At 45.9% G+C, this 17,862-nt stretch overlaps 3 protein-coding genes across 5 annotated transcripts in view; 1 reads left to right on the forward strand and 2 right to left on the reverse strand.

Moving 5' to 3' along the window:
• Window positions 1–4,471, reverse strand: part of slc6a9 (solute carrier family 6 member 9) — a 33,919-nt gene extending 29,448 nt beyond the window's left edge. For 2 of the 3 annotated variants that reach the window (XM_052088768.1, XM_052088765.1), the window contains exons 1-2: window positions 1,797–1,952; window positions 294–577 (exon numbers count right to left, since the gene is read on the reverse strand). In XM_052088768.1, coding sequence (XP_051944728.1) covers window positions 294–323 — 30 coding nt within the window. In that variant the 5' untranslated portion in view covers window positions 324–577; window positions 1,797–1,952. Of the gene's footprint in view, window positions 1–293; window positions 578–1,796; window positions 1,953–4,309 lie in introns of those variants that run through there. The other variant, XM_052088767.1, reaches the window with a different exon arrangement.
• A 2,418-nt stretch (window positions 4,472–6,889) lies between these two features.
• On the forward strand, window positions 6,890–11,173 carry ppp1r35 (protein phosphatase 1, regulatory subunit 35). The gene is made up of 6 exons (XM_052088874.1): window positions 6,890–6,894; window positions 7,623–7,881; window positions 7,974–8,112; window positions 9,840–9,961; window positions 10,055–10,145; window positions 10,674–11,173. Exons 1-6 carry the CDS (start codon window positions 6,890–6,892, stop codon window positions 10,976–10,978), a joined length of 921 nt encoding a protein of 306 aa, XP_051944834.1. The 3' UTR covers window positions 10,979–11,173.
• A 1,848-nt stretch (window positions 11,174–13,021) lies between these two features.
• On the reverse strand, window positions 13,022–15,042 carry klf17 (Kruppel-like factor 17). The gene is made up of 3 exons (XM_052088777.1): window positions 14,857–15,042; window positions 13,752–14,760; window positions 13,022–13,657 (listed from the first exon to the last, which is right to left on the reverse strand). The coding sequence occupies exons 1-3, from the start codon at window positions 14,932–14,934 to the stop codon at window positions 13,482–13,484; spliced, it is 1,263 nt and encodes a 420-aa protein (XP_051944737.1). The 5' UTR covers window positions 14,935–15,042; the 3' UTR covers window positions 13,022–13,481.
• Window positions 15,043–17,862: the final 2,820 nt, after the last annotated feature.

Genomic DNA, 17,862 nt, shown 5'->3' on the forward strand with positions numbered 1-17,862 from the left:
CTCGGCTTCAGACGAGCGTGAATGTCAAAAGAGTGCTGAGGTGTACGTCTGTCATCTTTTTTTTTTTTTCTTAAGATGGACCAGAGGACTTGGACGAAACGGGGAAAGAATGATAAAGCAAGTGGTGACGTGAGTGCCAACAGAGCCAAATCTCTATTTCTCTATTTAGAGTTTCGCCGAAGAGCACGGGCCTCTCTCAGTAACATATTTCCTTCTTGACCATATCACTGATCAGAGGGGATTTGTTGAGTGCTTTTTTTTTTTTTTAAAGTGTATATGATCACTGAACTTACCAGGATCCCGGCAACCTGCTTCTCTTCCATCCTTCAGGACCTTGTGGCCAAAGATCCCCGCCTCTCTGATGCTCCCGCCGTCTCTCGGGTGTACTCGTCTGCCTCTCGCAATCAAAAGTTGGAAGCTTTTTCTCCGGTGGCCTTTGCTCGAGTGCCTTCACCGTGTCGCGTCACTCTCTCAGTCGCCGTCCCTCCTCTGCCTCGTCAAGTGTTGTTTGGGAATGTCGCTGGAGTGGCGTTGTCGCTTTGTGTTAATTCTGCCCTAATCCAGAAACTTTTCTATGCTGTGAATAGAGCATGTGACAGGCAGAGAGGGACAGGGTGAGTTGAGCCGTGAGGGTTTGGGGAGGGGGGGGGACAGATGGTGAGGTGGTTGAAAAGACCGAGGCGACACTTTCCAAACGCATGACCCGCGCTCATTTTCTTGGACCTCATGCTTAGTTCAATTAAGAGACCAGAAAATAGGGGGGGGGGGGGGGAATGCACACTTGATCAAATGATGTGAACGCTGTTTCCTAAGAAAGAACGGAGACAAAGTATTTAAAAAAAAAACTGGTCGTAGATTTGCATTTTGTAGCAAAGCAGCTGCTGTAACAAAGTGGCCTTTTGTGCGATGAGATTAACTGTTGGTGGGGGCATGGAGGGTTGGGGGGGGGCAACAACACAGGCTGCTGCTGTACATAAGAGGAATTGGAATGGAAAGCAACATCCCCTGACCGCTAACCCGCTACAAGTATTTAAGATGACAATGACGAGGAGCGTGGTCATTGAGTGTGTCCCTTTGAAGTCATCCTTCACATACTTGGAAAAGTAAAATTCACTTTTTTCCGGCTTAACATGAATCTCCTCTGCCACTTGATTCAATAGCACTCTTTCAAGTGCAACAATCACATTTGGTTCCATTCAGTGGGATTACGATTCAATACAACATGGTTAGGGCGCTATCTTTTGTCAAGTTTATGAGGAACGAACAACATGTCAAAGCGCTCCAATGACCAAAGTATTCAAATGAATGAAATCATATGAGAGCAAATAGCAACTTCAACCGACTTATACCGGAGAGTGCATTCCAAATGGCCAAATCAACACCATCCCACTAGGCGCAGTTAAAAATCAGGATGGAAATGCGTGTCTGGACCACTACTTTCATGTGGTTGCAAATCTGCAGAAATGGCTACTCAATTTCTCAGGGAATAGGATTTGGAAACTACGGTCATTATTCGGAATTATCTTATCATCAGATATGAATCAGTCGACTGTGACGATGGTGCCGTGTCAACCATTTCTGACTCCCCAGCAGACTAAAGGATCAAAACCTTTAGGGAATGTACCAAAAGTGTCCCGGCAAAAGACTACGAAAGGGCCCGAGTATAGCGACAAACATACGCCAGAGCTGACGGGAAACCATTCGTGCCATGAGAAAACTTACTTGGCACACTGCACAGTCATAAAAGATGCCCAGGGACAAAACCAAGCAAGAAAAAAAAAATGATTTAGTCTTACCAAAAATTCGAGGAAGGAATCCCAACTTGAGCATCTGACTGGAGTGTAGTGACGCAGAACAAGTCAAGAGTGAACTGGGCTCCATGCAACGGGTGCACTCCACTATTATGTATATACCGGTACACAAAGCATGTGCGCGCAGTGTGGAGGCAAGGAGGCAAGTCTATTGGGCAATTCCGGGAGGAGTGGCAGTGAGAGATTACACTGAACTTCCCCGCAGACCTGATATGTTTGTTACAGCCGAGAGGCTCTTGTTAACAAATATTAACAGAATGTGTTTGTTTTTTTTGGGGGGGGGGTTGTTTGTTTTTTTTAAATATCCTACTTCCGTCCAAATACAAGATTAAATGCTTAACTGTTGTGGTTGTTGGCTTACGGCAAATGTTATGCTGTGTCAGGTAAAAAAAAAAAAAAAGACAAAAGAAAAAGGCTGCGCTTGAAGTGTACGAATCTGTCGACAATATGCCCGGTGGCGCAGGCTCGATGAGGGTTTTCGAGGAGAGGAAATCTCTTGGGGGGGGGGGGGGGGGGGATTCTTAGGAGGCCAATTGTGCAGGTGTGGAGGGTGGCGGGGGGGACATATGCAGTCAGGTCAAAGACTGTATATCATGCAACGTATCCAATCAAATGCAATGTAACACAGAAAGTAGATGAGATGAATACGTGTGCCTCCCCTTGATCCTTTTTCAGGCTGATGCAGCTTTCTGACGCCAAAAGTGTTCACCCCGTGATCTGTCAACCCCAGGAAGGTTGTATTGGAGAAAGACCAAACATCTGCAGTCGGGTCCTTCAAATGTTGTCTTTAGCTCACTTTTCATTTTGGATTATTCCATCTCCAAATACAGTGGGTTCTCTCGTTATGAATGCTCCTATTTACGTACAATTTGGGTTACATACAACATTTTCCGAGAACATTTTTTTTTGGACCGACGCTTTCGGATGTGCAATTAGTGTTGGCATGGACGAACAGATGGATGTACTTTGGATGTGGTAATTCTTCTCATCATCAGCAACATTGCTGCGATCTCCAAAATGAGTGACGGCCCTCAGAGGCTGAAGGCGGAGCCAGTCGCCCATGTAGGCACGGGGCAACAAATGCAAATACCTTAGTCACGAATGTTCTGCAGTTGTCCCACAAACAGGGAGTCGCGTTACTAAACGAAGCCCTTCTGAACTTTGGACGCTTTTATTTTTTCCTCTGAGTAGTTTTCTCGACCATTTTAGCCTTTTAGCAACATTGTTACAATTTCTTGTTGCGTAATTTGCGAGCCAATGGCCTTTTGCCATGTGCGCTGCTGCCCCTATCCTTTATGAACCGAACAAGCAGTCAACCTTCTGAGTGCATCATGATATAACGGGGGCGGGAGTGCAGCTGCTTAGGGTTGTGCTTATCTACTACCATTCATGCATGTGCACCTTCTGTTGACATAGCACCCAGTTCAGCAACCTAGTTGGAACATTGGAAACTCCATTCGCTTGACTGATACTCCGCACAACAACAGAATGTCATCAAAATACATTTTTTCACCTCAATTCAATGCTTAGGCATGGCTCCATGCCTTTGGCAAGAGCCGTCAACTTGCCTCTAAAGATCATCGGATCCTATTTTGGATCTTTTTTGAGTACAAAATCAAGACCGCCGGGATCGGCTCCAGAACACGGGGCGATGCTTGTGAAGATAAGCGGTTCTGAAACAGGGATGGATGGCTAAGATTTGTAGCACGCCTAGCTACCGATGAAAGAACTGTCACAATGCAAATCTGTCCACAACCTGCGATAGGAAATGCAACCCAGCTAGAAGTGATCTTTTTTTTTTTTGACTGTTCGAGTACGGCTCCGAGGGAGGTGAGCACCTTTCACGTCAGTGAGGTCACATCCGCTTTCCACATCACACAGATGTGCGGGACACACGTTGAGAATCCCTTCATTCGTTCTGCACAATGCCTTTGTAATTAACTTTGTGTGATTATGACTGTGATAGAGCCGAATGACAATCCATGACTGTAAGATTGATGACTAAAACCGTTTTCTTTCTTTTTTTTTTGCCAATGAGTTGAAAAACCAGTGCTGGCGTTTTTGCTATGATGAGGGACACTTGCTGGCAAATAATGGCAAATGATAATAATCTCTGCCATTTTGTTTTTTCATTGAGCCATATGGCGGGAAAAGATTCAATTAACATTTGTTAAAACAGTATAAGAATTTTGTTTCACCATGTGAGTTTCTCAGCGAGAGATTCTTGCATGACACCTGTTGACACTTGATACACACACACACATACAAAGAGTTGAGTGTATCTTCTATTCTAACCAATGGCCATTATGGGACCTAAAAATGAGGCTGCAACTTTATAAAACCATACATAAATGAATTAAATAATTGATGAAATAGTGTACATACATGAATTCATTGAATTATGACATACATACATAGATATATTTGAAACACACACACACACACGCACTACATTACATTCAAAGGCAGAGGGTGAAAGTCCAAAAGTACGTTCTTACTGTTATGACGAGTCCTCCACTTATGCGACATATTTTACGTGTTTCCGTCAATATTTCGTACAAGTTGCGTCATCTTGGCTCCCTTGCTCTCTTCGACCACCGCCGGGTCAACAAATTCCAAGCCCCTCCTTTTACAACTCTAATATCCGCCCAAGGGGGCGGCTGAGCGTGGAGTGCACGCGTAGTCCGCGCACGGCTGGCGCGCACGCCGTCGGGGGACGCTTCTCTCTCATTTGCAGTCGGCTACCGATTCATGCGTGAAAAGACTCGCCAATACTGAAATCAACTGGAATGTATGTGCATTTGAGGTGCAAACAAAACTACATCCAGGACGTATTGTGGCCTCTAATAGCCGATTTGGGTTGAGTGGTGCGACACGTGTCCCGGTGGTCGAATGCCCGCAGGATGGCTCATCCTTTTGTTGAACGGGCGATGAAACGCGTCTTGTGTGCAAAATCGCTTTTGTGGCGCGGGTGTCGGCGGCAACGAGTTTGCGCCTTCGTTCCGAAGACACGGGAGGCAGCGCATCTTGCGGATCGATGAATGCGTCAAGCAATGTCGCGGACAGGTGCGGTCGCCCGGGGCGGCCGTCCGTTCACGGAAATGTCGCTGTGTTATGGATTGCGCGTAGGGTTGCGGATGCACAACACACAATGACATGACTGTGTGAGGTTTGGGCATGCAGATCTGGGGTTTTACCTTGGTGTTTTTTTTAAAGGAGCGACCGGGTTAGAGAATTTTGGCGTGCGTGGCGCTGCTGGCGCGCGGATGGTCAGAAGGTGGGGTGAGAGGACTGAGGAGTGAGGCGACGGCTCTGACCATTTAGCGGCGCTCGGATGTTGCAGTGAGGAGGGGGGGGGGGGGGGGCATCCACATGTCATGTCCAAAATCACCTTGGACTCCTCGAACATCTGGTCTGTGGACATATCAAAGAATTGGTCAAAAATACCAAGTTGGAAGTTGATTGAATTATGTAGAAAAGACGATGGGGGCAAGTCCAAACCTAATTCCAAAGAAGTTGGGACGTTGTGTAAAAGTTAAATCAGTGTTTGCCGGTCCTTTCAAGTTCAGCTTTCAACAGCTGTGGTTGTGCATTTGTAAGATTCGTTGTGTGAGTTGTCCTCGGTCTTCTTTGTCTTTTGGAATTTTCAAATGTACTGCCGCTGTCATACATTAAGTCATGAATGGTGATGAGGAAAAACTAATCTCCATAAAAAAGGTTAAAGTGGTCGACAGGAGAATGAATCTCAATGTGTGAAAAGGAGTGAAAATGAGCTGTAAAAAAAATGACGTGTTCAGCTGAACTTCGGTCGACATCTAGTGGTGAAATGACAGAATGCAGCCATGCGATACAAACAGTGCCTCTTGTTAAAAAAGAAAAAAATCTTTAAAAAATGCATTTATCTCAAGGCTTCACGAAACAAATTAAAATAATATATTATCCACAGTTTAGATCTGTCACTCCCACTTTGTTTTTCATTAAAAGCATGGGGGAATGCTTTACAGAAAGCCAATTCCTACCTTATTTCTTTTCAAAATCGTTTTCATTGTTTCTTATGAAATATTCAAAACATTTTTACTGATGTTATATTTGAATTTATCTGTAAGCTATACCTATCAAAAGCTTAATGGGTGGATGTAGTAATTTTAAAATTAAGTCCTGAAATATCGTTTTTCAATATGTGGTGATATGCCTCAAAGAGTTTCATTTTTGGAATTGTACCATCCATCCATCCATTTTCTGAACCGCTTAATCCTCACTAGGGTCGCGGGGGGTGCTGGAGCCTATCCCAGCCGTCTTCGGGCAGTAGGCGGGGGACACCCTGGATCAGTTGCCAGCCAATCGCAGGGCACACAGAGACGAACAACCATCCACGCTCACAATCACACCTTGGGACAATTTTAGAGCGTCCAATCAGCCTGCCATGCATGTTTTTGGAATGTGGGAGGAAACCGGAGCACCCGGAGAAAACCCACGCAGGCCCGGGGAGAACATGCAAACTCCACACAGGGAGGCCGGAGCTGGAATCGAACCCGGTACCTCTGCACTGTGAAGCCGACGTGCTAACCACTGGACTACCGGGCCGCCTGGAATTGTACCCTTGAATTTAATTAAACTGACATTCTGATAAACTGATATTCTAGTTTATTGCGATGTACACTAAAAAATGGTGTGTGGAATTTACTTAGATTTATTTTCTCAAGTGGCTGCACGTCACGGATCAACTCAACTTAATATACATTCTTAGTACATGTCAAGTCAACTGATTTGGGTTTACAGCAATCATCCTGCAACCTTCACACTTTTACGTGAAACGCTTTGGGGAAATATATTTAAGACGCCAACACTGGTATACAAGATCAAGTGGACAAGAGTAAAAATAGCAAGTATAATTTGATAGAGTTGAGCAAGTTGCAGCAATGTTGCAGCAAACAAGTTGCAGCAATGTTTTCATGGCTCTTACACTCTATGTATGAACTTATGGGTGGTGAGAATGATGAGCCTCTTTTTTGCTGTTTTTTTGTTGCTGTCATTTACAGATGTGTGCGCCAAATTTGACTTTGCGTTTGTGAGTGTTTATGGGGTACGGTAGAAAAGTATCGGTAATTCGCTGTGAAGCTTGTGGATTATTTTTTACCACCAGGTGTCACTGTGACGTTAGTTACGTCACAAAACCGGAATAGGAAATCATTTTAATAGCACCAATATGGAGGGAGTTTAAAAGAGAAAAGAAGCGCGTCATTACTTGTTAGAAACAATAACAAAAAGCGCATGTTATTATCGGGCATGTTAAATACGCCTTTTCGTGACCCTTTCAGCTTTGATATGTGTCATCCTGACAGTTATTCATAACTACGGTGAAATCCCCACAAGAAACTTTACATTTCGTTTGACGGAACCAAACCGCTGCTGTTTGTTGGCAATACGACTCGAACTCAGGTAGAATCACTAATTAAGATTCATTAACAGCTGACGTATTTAGTTAGTTTTGACGTCGTGGTAGTTCGCCTCATGACCTTATTAAACCGAACCGAGTGTTTCTTTTACCTACTGTTGGCGGTGTTGTTGATGTTCTCGACACATGTAATCATGAGCACTCCTATTAGCACTCCCAGTTTTTGAAAAGTAGTCGTAGTTGTGGTGTTGTAGACTGCAATATTTGGACATATACAGGAAGATCTTCGGTTTACGGACTTGATATTTCTATGAAACGAACGGGGCTTTGTTACAGCTGCGATTAATGTTAGTGTTCTAGAAATTGAGTTGAGTGTCTGTCACCTAACCCACGTGCATTTTGATAATCTCGTGAAGCTGCTTTGATGGACTTCTCAATATTCTTGTGATTTGTTCCAGACAAAAGAGCATTCCCGTGCATTACGCAGTGAAGATGAAAGGCTGGGTCTCCTTCCTCTCGCCACCCCCGTCTCCATCAGCGGCCCCCCTGCCACTCTCCTCCTCACCTGGGCTGACACTCTGTCCGGAACTTGACCTGTCAGTCATGGCCAGCCCTACGCCTATGCACTCAAAGCGACCACAGAACAAACAGACGCGAAAAAAGAGAAACCCGAAGGTGAGCTGCTGTAGCCATATTAGCGTGATTGAGCTTCAATGCATGTGTCGTGTTTAAAAGCACTCCTTGTGACTTATGTTGCCCTTTGACAGGTGTGTTTTGAAGAGCCAGCGGTCGTGAGGGTAATACCCGAGCCACAAATTCAACCCATCAGTGATGCACCACCGCAACAGCCAACCAGCAATCAGATGAGATGGAGAGATGATCTCCGTGGGAACCAGAATTTAACAAGTGAGTGAGCCCCGCGTTTTAGTTTTGTCCCATTTTCAAGAGTCCGCTTTCTTTTGTGGTAAACCCGACTTGACTCCATGACCCGGAATACTTGTTTGCGTGCTTTGTTTTGACTCCTTGTCTGGCACTCTGAGAAGAGTTTGGCAATGACGTTGGTGCTGGAATGTGATTGTTTCAGTTGACAGACTTCAAATCATGCAGTCGTAAGTGTCTGCTGATTGTTTGGTAATATTGTGGCACATGTGCGGTGGACAACATGTTTTATTACTGAAGATGGTGAGGTGAAGCCTTGTGGAACGTTGAACCACTCAAGCCCGGAGGTTTGACAAAGGGTTCATCCCTCAATGCTTCATATACACACGAAAACCATCTGCCGACGCGGTTTCCCAATATAGAAGTGTCATCCAATATGATATGGCAGGCTGTCGTGTTGTCACGCTACCAGCGTTTGAACTTCAATACTATGCCTGCGTAAAGCACCTCAATGCTTGTACAGAATTGATAATGTGGCAAAAACGTGAAAGGAACTCATGATATATTTTCTCTATGGGATTTATTTGTTTGTTTTTTTAGAACCTAAGATCAAATTTGCTCTCATCACGTGTCTAGCTATGAGAGACGGTAAAAGTCAAATGTAGTGGCTGGCGGATGACTCCTGCCAGCCAAATTGGTAACGGAGTGCAGATTCGCAGAGGAATAAACAAATAATGTCGGTCAGGCAGCCGGATGTCTGTGAGTGTACGGCGCTTGTCTTGCTCACCCGGCATCCGGAAGCAGCTGCCCCGAAGACGCCACCGAAAATGACCACTGCTCGCATCCTCATGTTAGGATTTCCAATACTCGAGTTGCGTCATTTCGTTACGTCTTTTCGCCTGTTCTTGCGCGGTTGTCGCTCCAGATCCAGTCCGCAGAGTGCGCTGTGCTCTGTCACATCAGTGCACCATTCCTCGGAGATACAGAAGCATATTCCGCCACCGCCTTTTGACTTCCCCGATAGCTCGGTGAAGACGGAAGCCATGTCAGTGTAGCGCTCGCTGAGCCAAGTCTCGCTGAAGCTTAGCGCGGCAGAACCTGCAAAGTCTTTTTTGGACCTCGTGAGGAGGAGCCGGTCGGCCATTTTGCTGAGCGGAAAGCAAAGATTTGCAAGATGAAGCGATGGGAAATCTGTGCTGTCCGAGCCTGACTAACGCGCCCTGTCCGGCACAATTTCAATGGCCTCGTGCAGTGCCAGTTGTTGTGGTACGTGAACAAACATTGAATTTAAATTTTATAGTGTGCTAAGTATCATGCTATGGTTATTTATTTTTACAATGCCGTGTAGTACATTTGTTAAGTCAGTTTAACTTGCAATGCATTAGTGTGTGTGTCTTATTTTTAGCTATTTATTTCAGTGCGCCTCTGATTTAACCAATTTTCAATTCATTAAAATTAAATCGTCGTGAATATGTTAGCAAAAAGTTCCTGTTCAAACCATGCGTCATGAACCACTGCTTACGACAATAGTGGATGTTTTTTTTTTTACGTGTAAAACCTCCATCACGTTTTTCACAAACACTTGGGCCTACTCTGCGGGGCAATTTTACGATTGGTCATGACAGGGGTACTTGGAAATCCAAGGTCATGTAAAAAAGTTGAAGAAGCACTGCCCTGGTGAGAGTAGACTTGTGCAAGTGCAGCACTTTTCTGAGCTTCTTAGTCAAGACCACCTCTCCTCTCATCTCTGATAGCTGGAATCCTGAAGAAGAGGACGGAGGGAGCCGCTCGTGGGCCCTATGATCACGCAGACATTCCCGAGGAAGTGGAGCTCAACAGCACCTTGGCTCTAAAGGCGGAGCTCTTAGCATTGCAGGTGTTCGACTGCCTTTGATCTGGGGGAGAGTGGGGGGTGGGGGCATCATGGTCATCTTTATTGACCGCCTTTTCTCTTTAAATTTGCTCCCAGGGGGCAGAGTTTAACACCCAGAAAGCTGTTCAGGAGACATTACAGAAAGCGGAGCAAACGAAAAAACAGATCAACAGCAGAGCGACACAAGGTACCCCGATCGCCCCCAATTGACGAGTATATAAAACAGGACTTCATATGAGACATTACACCGATCTGATCGCCTTCATCGAAATGGGATCGATATTTGTGCAGAAGGCTTTCAGCTCAATTTGTGTGGGCCCAATGGAAATGTTGAAATTCCTGCGAGGACGGAGTCGAAGGAAAAAAAGCATAAGACCACGACGACACTGCGGCAATTGAAAGGTTCTATCACCGCGGATCAGAAAATGTTGATTTAGTTTTTTTTGGACATGCCAAACGTGTATTTTGACTCGCAACCTGCGATGCGGAAACCGCTTATTTCGATTCTCGTTGCCCCAACTGACAACTCGTGTTCCAATACTCGCACGTCAGCGTAGTCGCACCTCCATGGTGAAAGGAATCTCTGTCGAACAGCTAGGAAAGGCGTCGAGTCATTTGTGTCGCAATCATTTCTTCGTGGTGCCGTCTTCTTCTTCTTTCATACCAGTTTTTTGCCCAACATCACATTTCTAATGACTGTCGTCATTTTCCACAGGAATAAACGTCTCTCGATCTCAGACCCTTTTCACCTCATTGGTCAGCGTGGACGTGCCTACGAGTCAGCTGCTAAGCCAAGCCGTTAAAGAAAGACTGATTTTGGCCCCGCCCCCCAGAAGTCTTGACAACAAAGCAGCGGAAAGCCCCTCCCCCCTGATCTTTTTGACTTCTGACTTGTTTAGAGAGAAGCCCCTCCCTGCGGAGGAGGAGCTAGTCAATAGAAACCCGATCCTAGCGCCACGTCCCGCCTCCTCGACGTTTGACCTTTACAGAAGGAGGAGTCGCTGGGAAGCCGCCCCTTAGTGCGCCTTTTATTTACTCACCAGATGATGTCAAAAGTCAAGGTCATTCAGTTGAAGCTGCTGTCACTCATATCTACTTGCGATTTTCTATCGAGCTTTTCCTCTTGCTTCAAGCCTGCCTCAGCTGACTTTGGGTATGAAGCAGGGGACGCCCTGGATTGGTTGTATTATTTCAAAATAAAGATTTTGTATGACATGTTTTGTAATTGTGGAAGTGATGGTTTTTTTTTGTTGAAATTACGTGATAGCCCGTTGAAAAAAATTAACCGTAGTCGAAACTCTCAGCCGTGGCATAAATCCTTTCAAACAACGAAACATTGTTACATTGGTGAGTCTGTAATAGCAACAAATGAAGATCATCTCATCTCATCTCGAAAATGAACACCTATGAAGCTGTGTGAGTTCATGACCCACTATTTATTGGGGAAAATCTGGTCGTTATAAAGGTGTTTGTTGTGAGCAAAATCGGCAACTGGAAAATGAATGACATGAAATCGGGACTTTGGAATGTGACCGTCATCGGGGGGATAAAGTTGAAATGAGCTTCAACTGTTACCATACCATCGCTAGTTTCTTTGACTCTGGGCACCCTGGACGGTCAGCTCTTGGGGATCATTTGGCAAGGATGGGCCGGTTTGCTCAATGGATGTTTTTTTTTTAATCAGGAAAATATTACATTTTCAATCTTTTCAATTTGTCTCTGGAAATGACAAGCGACCTTCGCTCCGAGGTCTGCCTTAGCACGCTTGTCTGTCACCGTGGCTGTTTGGTGTTTTGTTAACGCCAAGAAAATGCATCTGTGGATTACTGAGCATGACATGACCTGACATGGCCCCCAACCTCTTTGCAATCTTCAAAGACCCCCCCCCCCCCCACACCCTTTCTACACTTTGAAGTAAACTGCTCTTTCTAAATTGCTAAGTCCCTTGTTTCTTGCTCGACTTGTTTGTTGTAGATGTATCAGAGGCATTTTAAAGGGTGGAAGTCGTGTGCAGACTCTCGAGTTTTAATGTGCTTGGTTCATTTTGACAGCCACGTCTCTGTTCGTATGAGGGTGTGCACACTTGTGCAAACACATCTCACTCATTATTTTTCCCGGTTCAGTTGAATAGGTTAGAGGTCACGTTAATGGTGGAGAAGATTTTTTAATCGACTTATTTCACTCACGTATTTATTTTTATCGCAAAAAAAGGCAATTGATGGTGGAGGAGGTACTCTTTATGTCCTTTGTTTCTGCAATATCCTCGAGTACTTGTATTCTACCAGTGTTTTTTTTTACTCCCTACATTTGAACACACATTTATGCTTTGTACTCCTTGCTATGTTCACAAAAAAATTAAAATAAAATAGAGAGCGGGGAGGTCAATTGTGGATTTTGATTGATTGATATTTTGGAGTCAGTGACACGACCAAATTAGCGTTGATGATGCGAACCAGCTTTATTTAGAGAATAGTTTGATGTTGTCTGCTCTAAGGTTGATTTGCGGCAAATGCCTTGTGCCGGTCCAAAAAAACAAAAAAACAACACATGGTCTTCTGCTGTTAAATCATAAAAAAATCAACTAACAAAAAAAAACACAGTGCTGAGTACAGCCAGGTCATGGTGTACTGTAACCCTAATTATAGACAATTGGCAATGTTCATTTAATCTTTACTTTCAGTCTCTTCTTTTTTTTTCTTTATGATTATTATGGTTAATTGATTTCGTTTTACTAGATAACTTGAATCTGTACTTCGTTCCAATTCTATTTTCACCCAAGCGTCTGTCTCTGCAAGAGTACAGGCTGAAAGTATTCGTACCACTCCAGAGGTTCAACTAACTGACCACATCCATGCCGTTATAGCTTTGGCCGCCAGAGGGCAGTATTTTTCAAGCTGTGAACGCGTTCGCTTGCTGGACTCCCCGCGCATTCATTTCTCCTACCCTCATCTAGTACGTAGTCTGAATAAGTAACAAATCTGACCGAAATTTACTTTCGACCACGCGGGTGTTGCTAGCATCAGGAAACTAACACGTCGCATGAGAATAAAAAGTGCACACGGATATTTCTGAAAGTACTTTTATTTTAGAGCCCTGAAGCATATACACAATTTAGTCTTGAAGATCGAGATGGATCGGTTTCTCGTCGAGAATTGATTTCTTCATTTTAAAAATAATTTATTTCAACAAAATATATCCCTACTACCTGCATTTCACCGACGCTTTGGAACCGTAATCACACCTTGAGCTACAATATACGCACGCTGTATAAAATGGACAGCAACATGTCAAAGTGAAGTCATATCAAAATTCGACTGTGAAACATTTTTACAAATACAAAAAAATGCATACACGGAAGTGTAGCATTCTGGGTCCTGCCCGATGTGGAAGTTCCTCTTTTGGAAGTCTCTTTTTAAGGCACTCGGCAATAGACAATAACTTAGAAAACACGCCGACGTGGTCATAATTTAACGGAGTAATTGCAAAGTTACGTAGAAGGTGACGAGGCCATCCCCGTCTCAACCTACATGTGCCTTTTCATGTGGAGGGCCAGGTGGTCGGAGCGGGAGAAGGCCCTCTCGCACAGATGGCACTGGAACGGCCGGTGTCCGGTGTGCTTGCGAAAGTGGCGGGTCAGCTCGTCCGACCTCGCGAACTTCCACCCGCAGCCTTCCCAGTTGCAGTGGTAAGGTTTTTCACCTGAGGGGCGAGAGTAACACACTGCGTTGGCGCGACCGCGCATTTCTGGGTCCAAAAAAAAAAAAAACGAGACGTGGAAAAACGCGGCGCTCACCTGTATGAGTCCTCATGTGGGCTTTGAGGTGCGAGCTCTTCGTGTACGTTTTCCCACACCCGGGGAATTCGCAGTTGTGCGTGGCAGCGCGCTTTCGGGCCCACGATCTGCGCCCTCTCTTCGGCTTGAGGCCGCCCGCTTCGTCCTGCCCGTAGAAGTCCAGCAGTGACGGCGAGGACGGCGGAGTGAGCAAGACCCCGTGCGAAGAAACCGCCTGGCTCTGATGCTGGTGCTGGTGGATGTGCTCTGCGTGCATGCCGTACTGTTCTTGGAAGCGCGTGGACGTGTGTTGTGCGTAATGGTAAGGGCTGGTCGCGTAGCTGTTCTGGAGGTGATGATGAGTGAGCTGCACTAAATGACAGTCTGTGGGCCCCCGCGGTGCTCCCTGCTGCACGGCGTGCGGGGCGAACCCGAGACCCGGGGTCTGATTCTGCTGGTGCATGAAAGCGGCGCGCCCCATAAAGTCCCCACCGGCCAACATACACGATTGGCCATTGGACTCGGTTTTGATTTTGTATCCAAGCGACGAAGGCTGATAGTGGTGCGTCACGGCATCGAGCGCGCCCAGCTCGGTGTACTCGCGACCATCTCGAGCCACGTTGTCGGCGCACTCCGACGAACTCTCCCGCGGCCGGTCGACTTCAGGGGCGAGAAGTTCCGCCATCAGGCTACGCAAGGGGTTCGGTTCCGTGAAGCGGACCGCGCCTTGGTAGTTGTGGGGCAGCTGCGCGGAAGGCCTGTCGGCGCACTCCGACGCCGAGTTCCCGCCGCAGCTCTCCGGGGACTCTGGAAGCGCGTAGGCGCATAGCTGAGGAGGAGACGTGCCCCCGCTGCCCTCGGCGCCGTTGCCCTCCACGTCCGAACCGAGAGAGTTGGACAATATGAAATCGAGGTCCAAGAATTTGCCCAGCTCGTCGTCGTCTTTGGAGGACGCGATAGGAGACTTGAAGATGCTGAACTCCACTTGGATGTCCGTCGCATTCCCGCTTCCACGTTCATCTTCACACCGCTGAGGAGTCCAACGAGATGACATTTTGCCAGGAATCAAACGCTTCATTCGGGTACTAGCAAGTCTAACAAGTTGGCAAAAGTTTGCGATACTCACATTGGTAAAAGGACCCGTCGACTGGAGACACGGAAACGTCGCGGCCGTGGTGGGCATCGCTCTGTCGGTCAAAGCCATGCAGGCCGCCGGGGCTCAAATTCGGATGAAACAAGAATGAAGAAGAACAAATTAGCGAGTGGCGATTCTGTCCATGGAGTGCCGCTTGTGCAAGGATGGGGAATAAGCGCTCCGGGCCTCTCTTAAGTACCTCGACACATACTTGGGGGCGTAGCCACGCCCCCACCCCCCGTTCCTTCCCTTCCTGCGGCGCACACGTATGACAGCATCAGGTGCCGTGCACGCAGGTCAACTTTTCACGACGTTCTTCCTAATATAATCCGTATTTAAGACACAAGCCACTTTTTGTGGTTTTAATGGAAACCCATCGACGTAAACCCGTTTTTTAAAAATTTTTTGGTCTCATCTCACGCATTTAAAACACATCCTTAAACTGTCACGTTAAACGATTGCATATCTTCCAAATGCTCAAAATGAATCGGATTAGACATTTTCAACGCACACAGACTCCGAACGTGATCATAAAATATCTTCCCTGGGGATTCTTTTGGGACACAGCTCTCACGCTGGCTTCATCAATTTGTCCCGACTTGATCCGTAAATGCGCGACGTGTGAAGGGCCCATCGAAACGGCCCGTTAATCTGGCTGTCAAACAAAGGACGACATGTTTCTTGAATGATCCCCAACCCCACCCCAACTGCCCCGCGAGCCCCCCCCCCCCCCCCCCGCGCCCCCTCCCCTGGTCATTGCTATGATAATGTTATCATAATGGCCTGCAGGTGTCTGACTAGGAGGCCCCCCACTCAAAACCGTGAAAAAGGTTGTCACTGAAAGCCCTGATCTGATCGTGGCACATTTTTTGGACCATTCAAAAAAAGACTAATACAGTCCCGGTATATGGGAGAAAAGAAAAGCACCACTCAGAAAAACAAATTTGAAATAATAGTTTGTTGGTTTTTATTTATTGATCTGCATTAAAAAAAAAAACGCTCATCTTCATTTAACGTACATAGGCGACATAAATACTTTAGGTTGATCTTTAAAAGATCAGATTAAAAAAAATAAAAATGCAAAGCGCAAAACTAAATTGTTAAAAAAAAAATTAGTGGATCACCTGCTCAAAAGTGTCGTACAAGCCACTGGAGGTTTTCCCCTAACATTGAAGTGCTTCTATCTGATTGGGCATTTATGCAAATCAAACTGCATCTCTGCCTCCAGCCAAATGAAGTCTTCAAACTTAAGACGGCAAAGTATCCCCTTCCTTTCCGTTGAGCTCATTAAATACACGTGGAAAGCTGCTCCTGCTTTCATAAAATACAACCCCCCCCCCTTTTTTTTTTATTAAGCAGACAAATCCACGTGACATCCAGAGGAAAACATCTTCCATCACGTCTCATTCCACGGGGTGATCAAATTCATGTCACTTTGGTAGAATGCAACTGGTGAAAACAGAGAGAGAGAGAGAGACTGAGATGAAGAACCACCTCAGGCTCAGGTTTCTCCCTTTGTGACCGCTTCGAAAAGGAAGAAGCCATCCAGCTTGAGTGTTTTCTAAACACAATTACTGAAGATTACAGTCAGACAGAGCCCGGGCATGCATTCCATCTTCGAGACACACTAAATTGCTGCAGTTTACAAGGAATAAATAAAAGTGGGGTTGTTGAAGGGTTTGTTTTTGACTTTTAGCGTGTTTTTTTGGGGGGCGGGGGGGTCATCTCCTCCCTTTCCCCCTTAATAAGGATGTGAAGGATTGTTCATTCTCAAACCACCTCAATTCTAAAGCGGATAAAAGCAACAACCCACATTGTCTTTGTTGTTTTCATCTCAGCATTCATGTTTCAACAAATTCTAGAAGTTATACTTTTAAACTCCTACAAGGAGCTGCAGTGTGTGCTAACGTGTTCAGGACATGGCGGAATCACCTGCCATTCTCACATTTGGAGGGGGGGGCGCATTAATTGAATCGTCCATATCACTGTTAGTGCGAAAAAGTGTGTATTGTTGTGCAAAGAGCGGCTTTTGTTTGGAACGCGCCGTGTAATGCACACGTGCGCTGACGGCGATGACGCTTCAGCCGAAACGATGTCGCGCAAAGCCAATTTTTATCGCAGATCGATACCCTCGCTTGCGGAGCACAAACAAAACAGGAACGGTTGTGACCTTCTGGAAAGTTATCCGAAGGTGGGGAGGAGACGAAATAAGACCAAGCCTTTGCAGATCATCCGTAAAAGAGTCTGATACCCCAGCTGGGCAGATATGGATTACATGGATTTACTTAAACGGGGGAGGGGGGGGGGGGGCTGATATAATTTCCCGCACTAATGTTACACCGCACGCAAGGATCAATCAAGTCTTGAGATGACGTATGATATCAGGAGTCGTCACACGTTTGTCACCTGACATGATCCCGTATGCTAATCACACCACTTGCTATATCAAACAAAAGATTATCGCCCCCACCTTGGTGTTTAGTCAACGATGGTGCTAAAAGGTTTATCTGGTGCCATTAAGCAGACGGCTCTGGCTGGCTAAATGGTTTAAAAGTGTTCGGCACTAATGAAGATATCGCCAGCTAGCCTAATGAGATCAGGTGGCCACATGCTAAGCGGCGCTTAGCATGCCACATGCTAAGCGGCTGGAACGGAGGAGTCAATGATCCGGATTGCGTTCGTTGCGGTACACCCGCCGACGCGCTGGGTAAGAGTTCATACCTTGACTCGTCCAGATGATTCCGCCTGCGAACGGATGTGCAGATGGAAAAGCGGCAGAACCCTGAATGTGACACAGAACACGAAATCAAGAGGGAATATTTGCAACAACGATTTGCGATCTATCATAAAATCTCCATTTTATGATAGTTCTACCGCCGTATTTCTGCCTGATTTTGGTGGGCCAGCTGGGACACCTCCAATGTTGTTCCACAGGTAGTGTCAGTGCTTCTGTGACTAGCCTTTGTGCTCCTTTTGGAAACGTTTTCCAGCACGTAT

This window comes from Hippocampus zosterae, chromosome 15 (genome assembly GCF_025434085.1).
Source record: "Hippocampus zosterae strain Florida chromosome 15, ASM2543408v3, whole genome shotgun sequence".
NCBI lineage: Eukaryota > Metazoa > Chordata > Actinopteri > Syngnathiformes > Syngnathidae > Hippocampus > Hippocampus zosterae.

Coding starts and splice junctions, on each gene's coding strand:
- ppp1r35 (XM_052088874.1), top strand. Junction 7,882..7,973: donor GAAAAAAGAGAAACCCGAAG/GTGAGCTGCTGT, acceptor GCCCTTTGACAG/GTGTGTTTTGAAGAGCCAGC. Junction 10,146..10,673: donor CAACAGCAGAGCGACACAAG/GTACCCCGATCG, acceptor CATTTTCCACAG/GAATAAACGTCTCTCGATCT.
- klf17 (XM_052088777.1), bottom strand. CDS start 14,934: ATGGCTTTGACCGACAGAGCGATGCCCACCACGGCCGCGACGTTTCCG. Junction 14,761..14,856: donor CGACGGGTCCTTTTACCAAT/GTGAGTATCGCA, acceptor TGGACTCCTCAG/CGGTGTGAAGATGAACGTGG. Junction 13,658..13,751: donor CCACATGAGGACTCATACAG/GTGAGCGCCGCG, acceptor CTCGCCCCTCAG/GTGAAAAACCTTACCACTGC.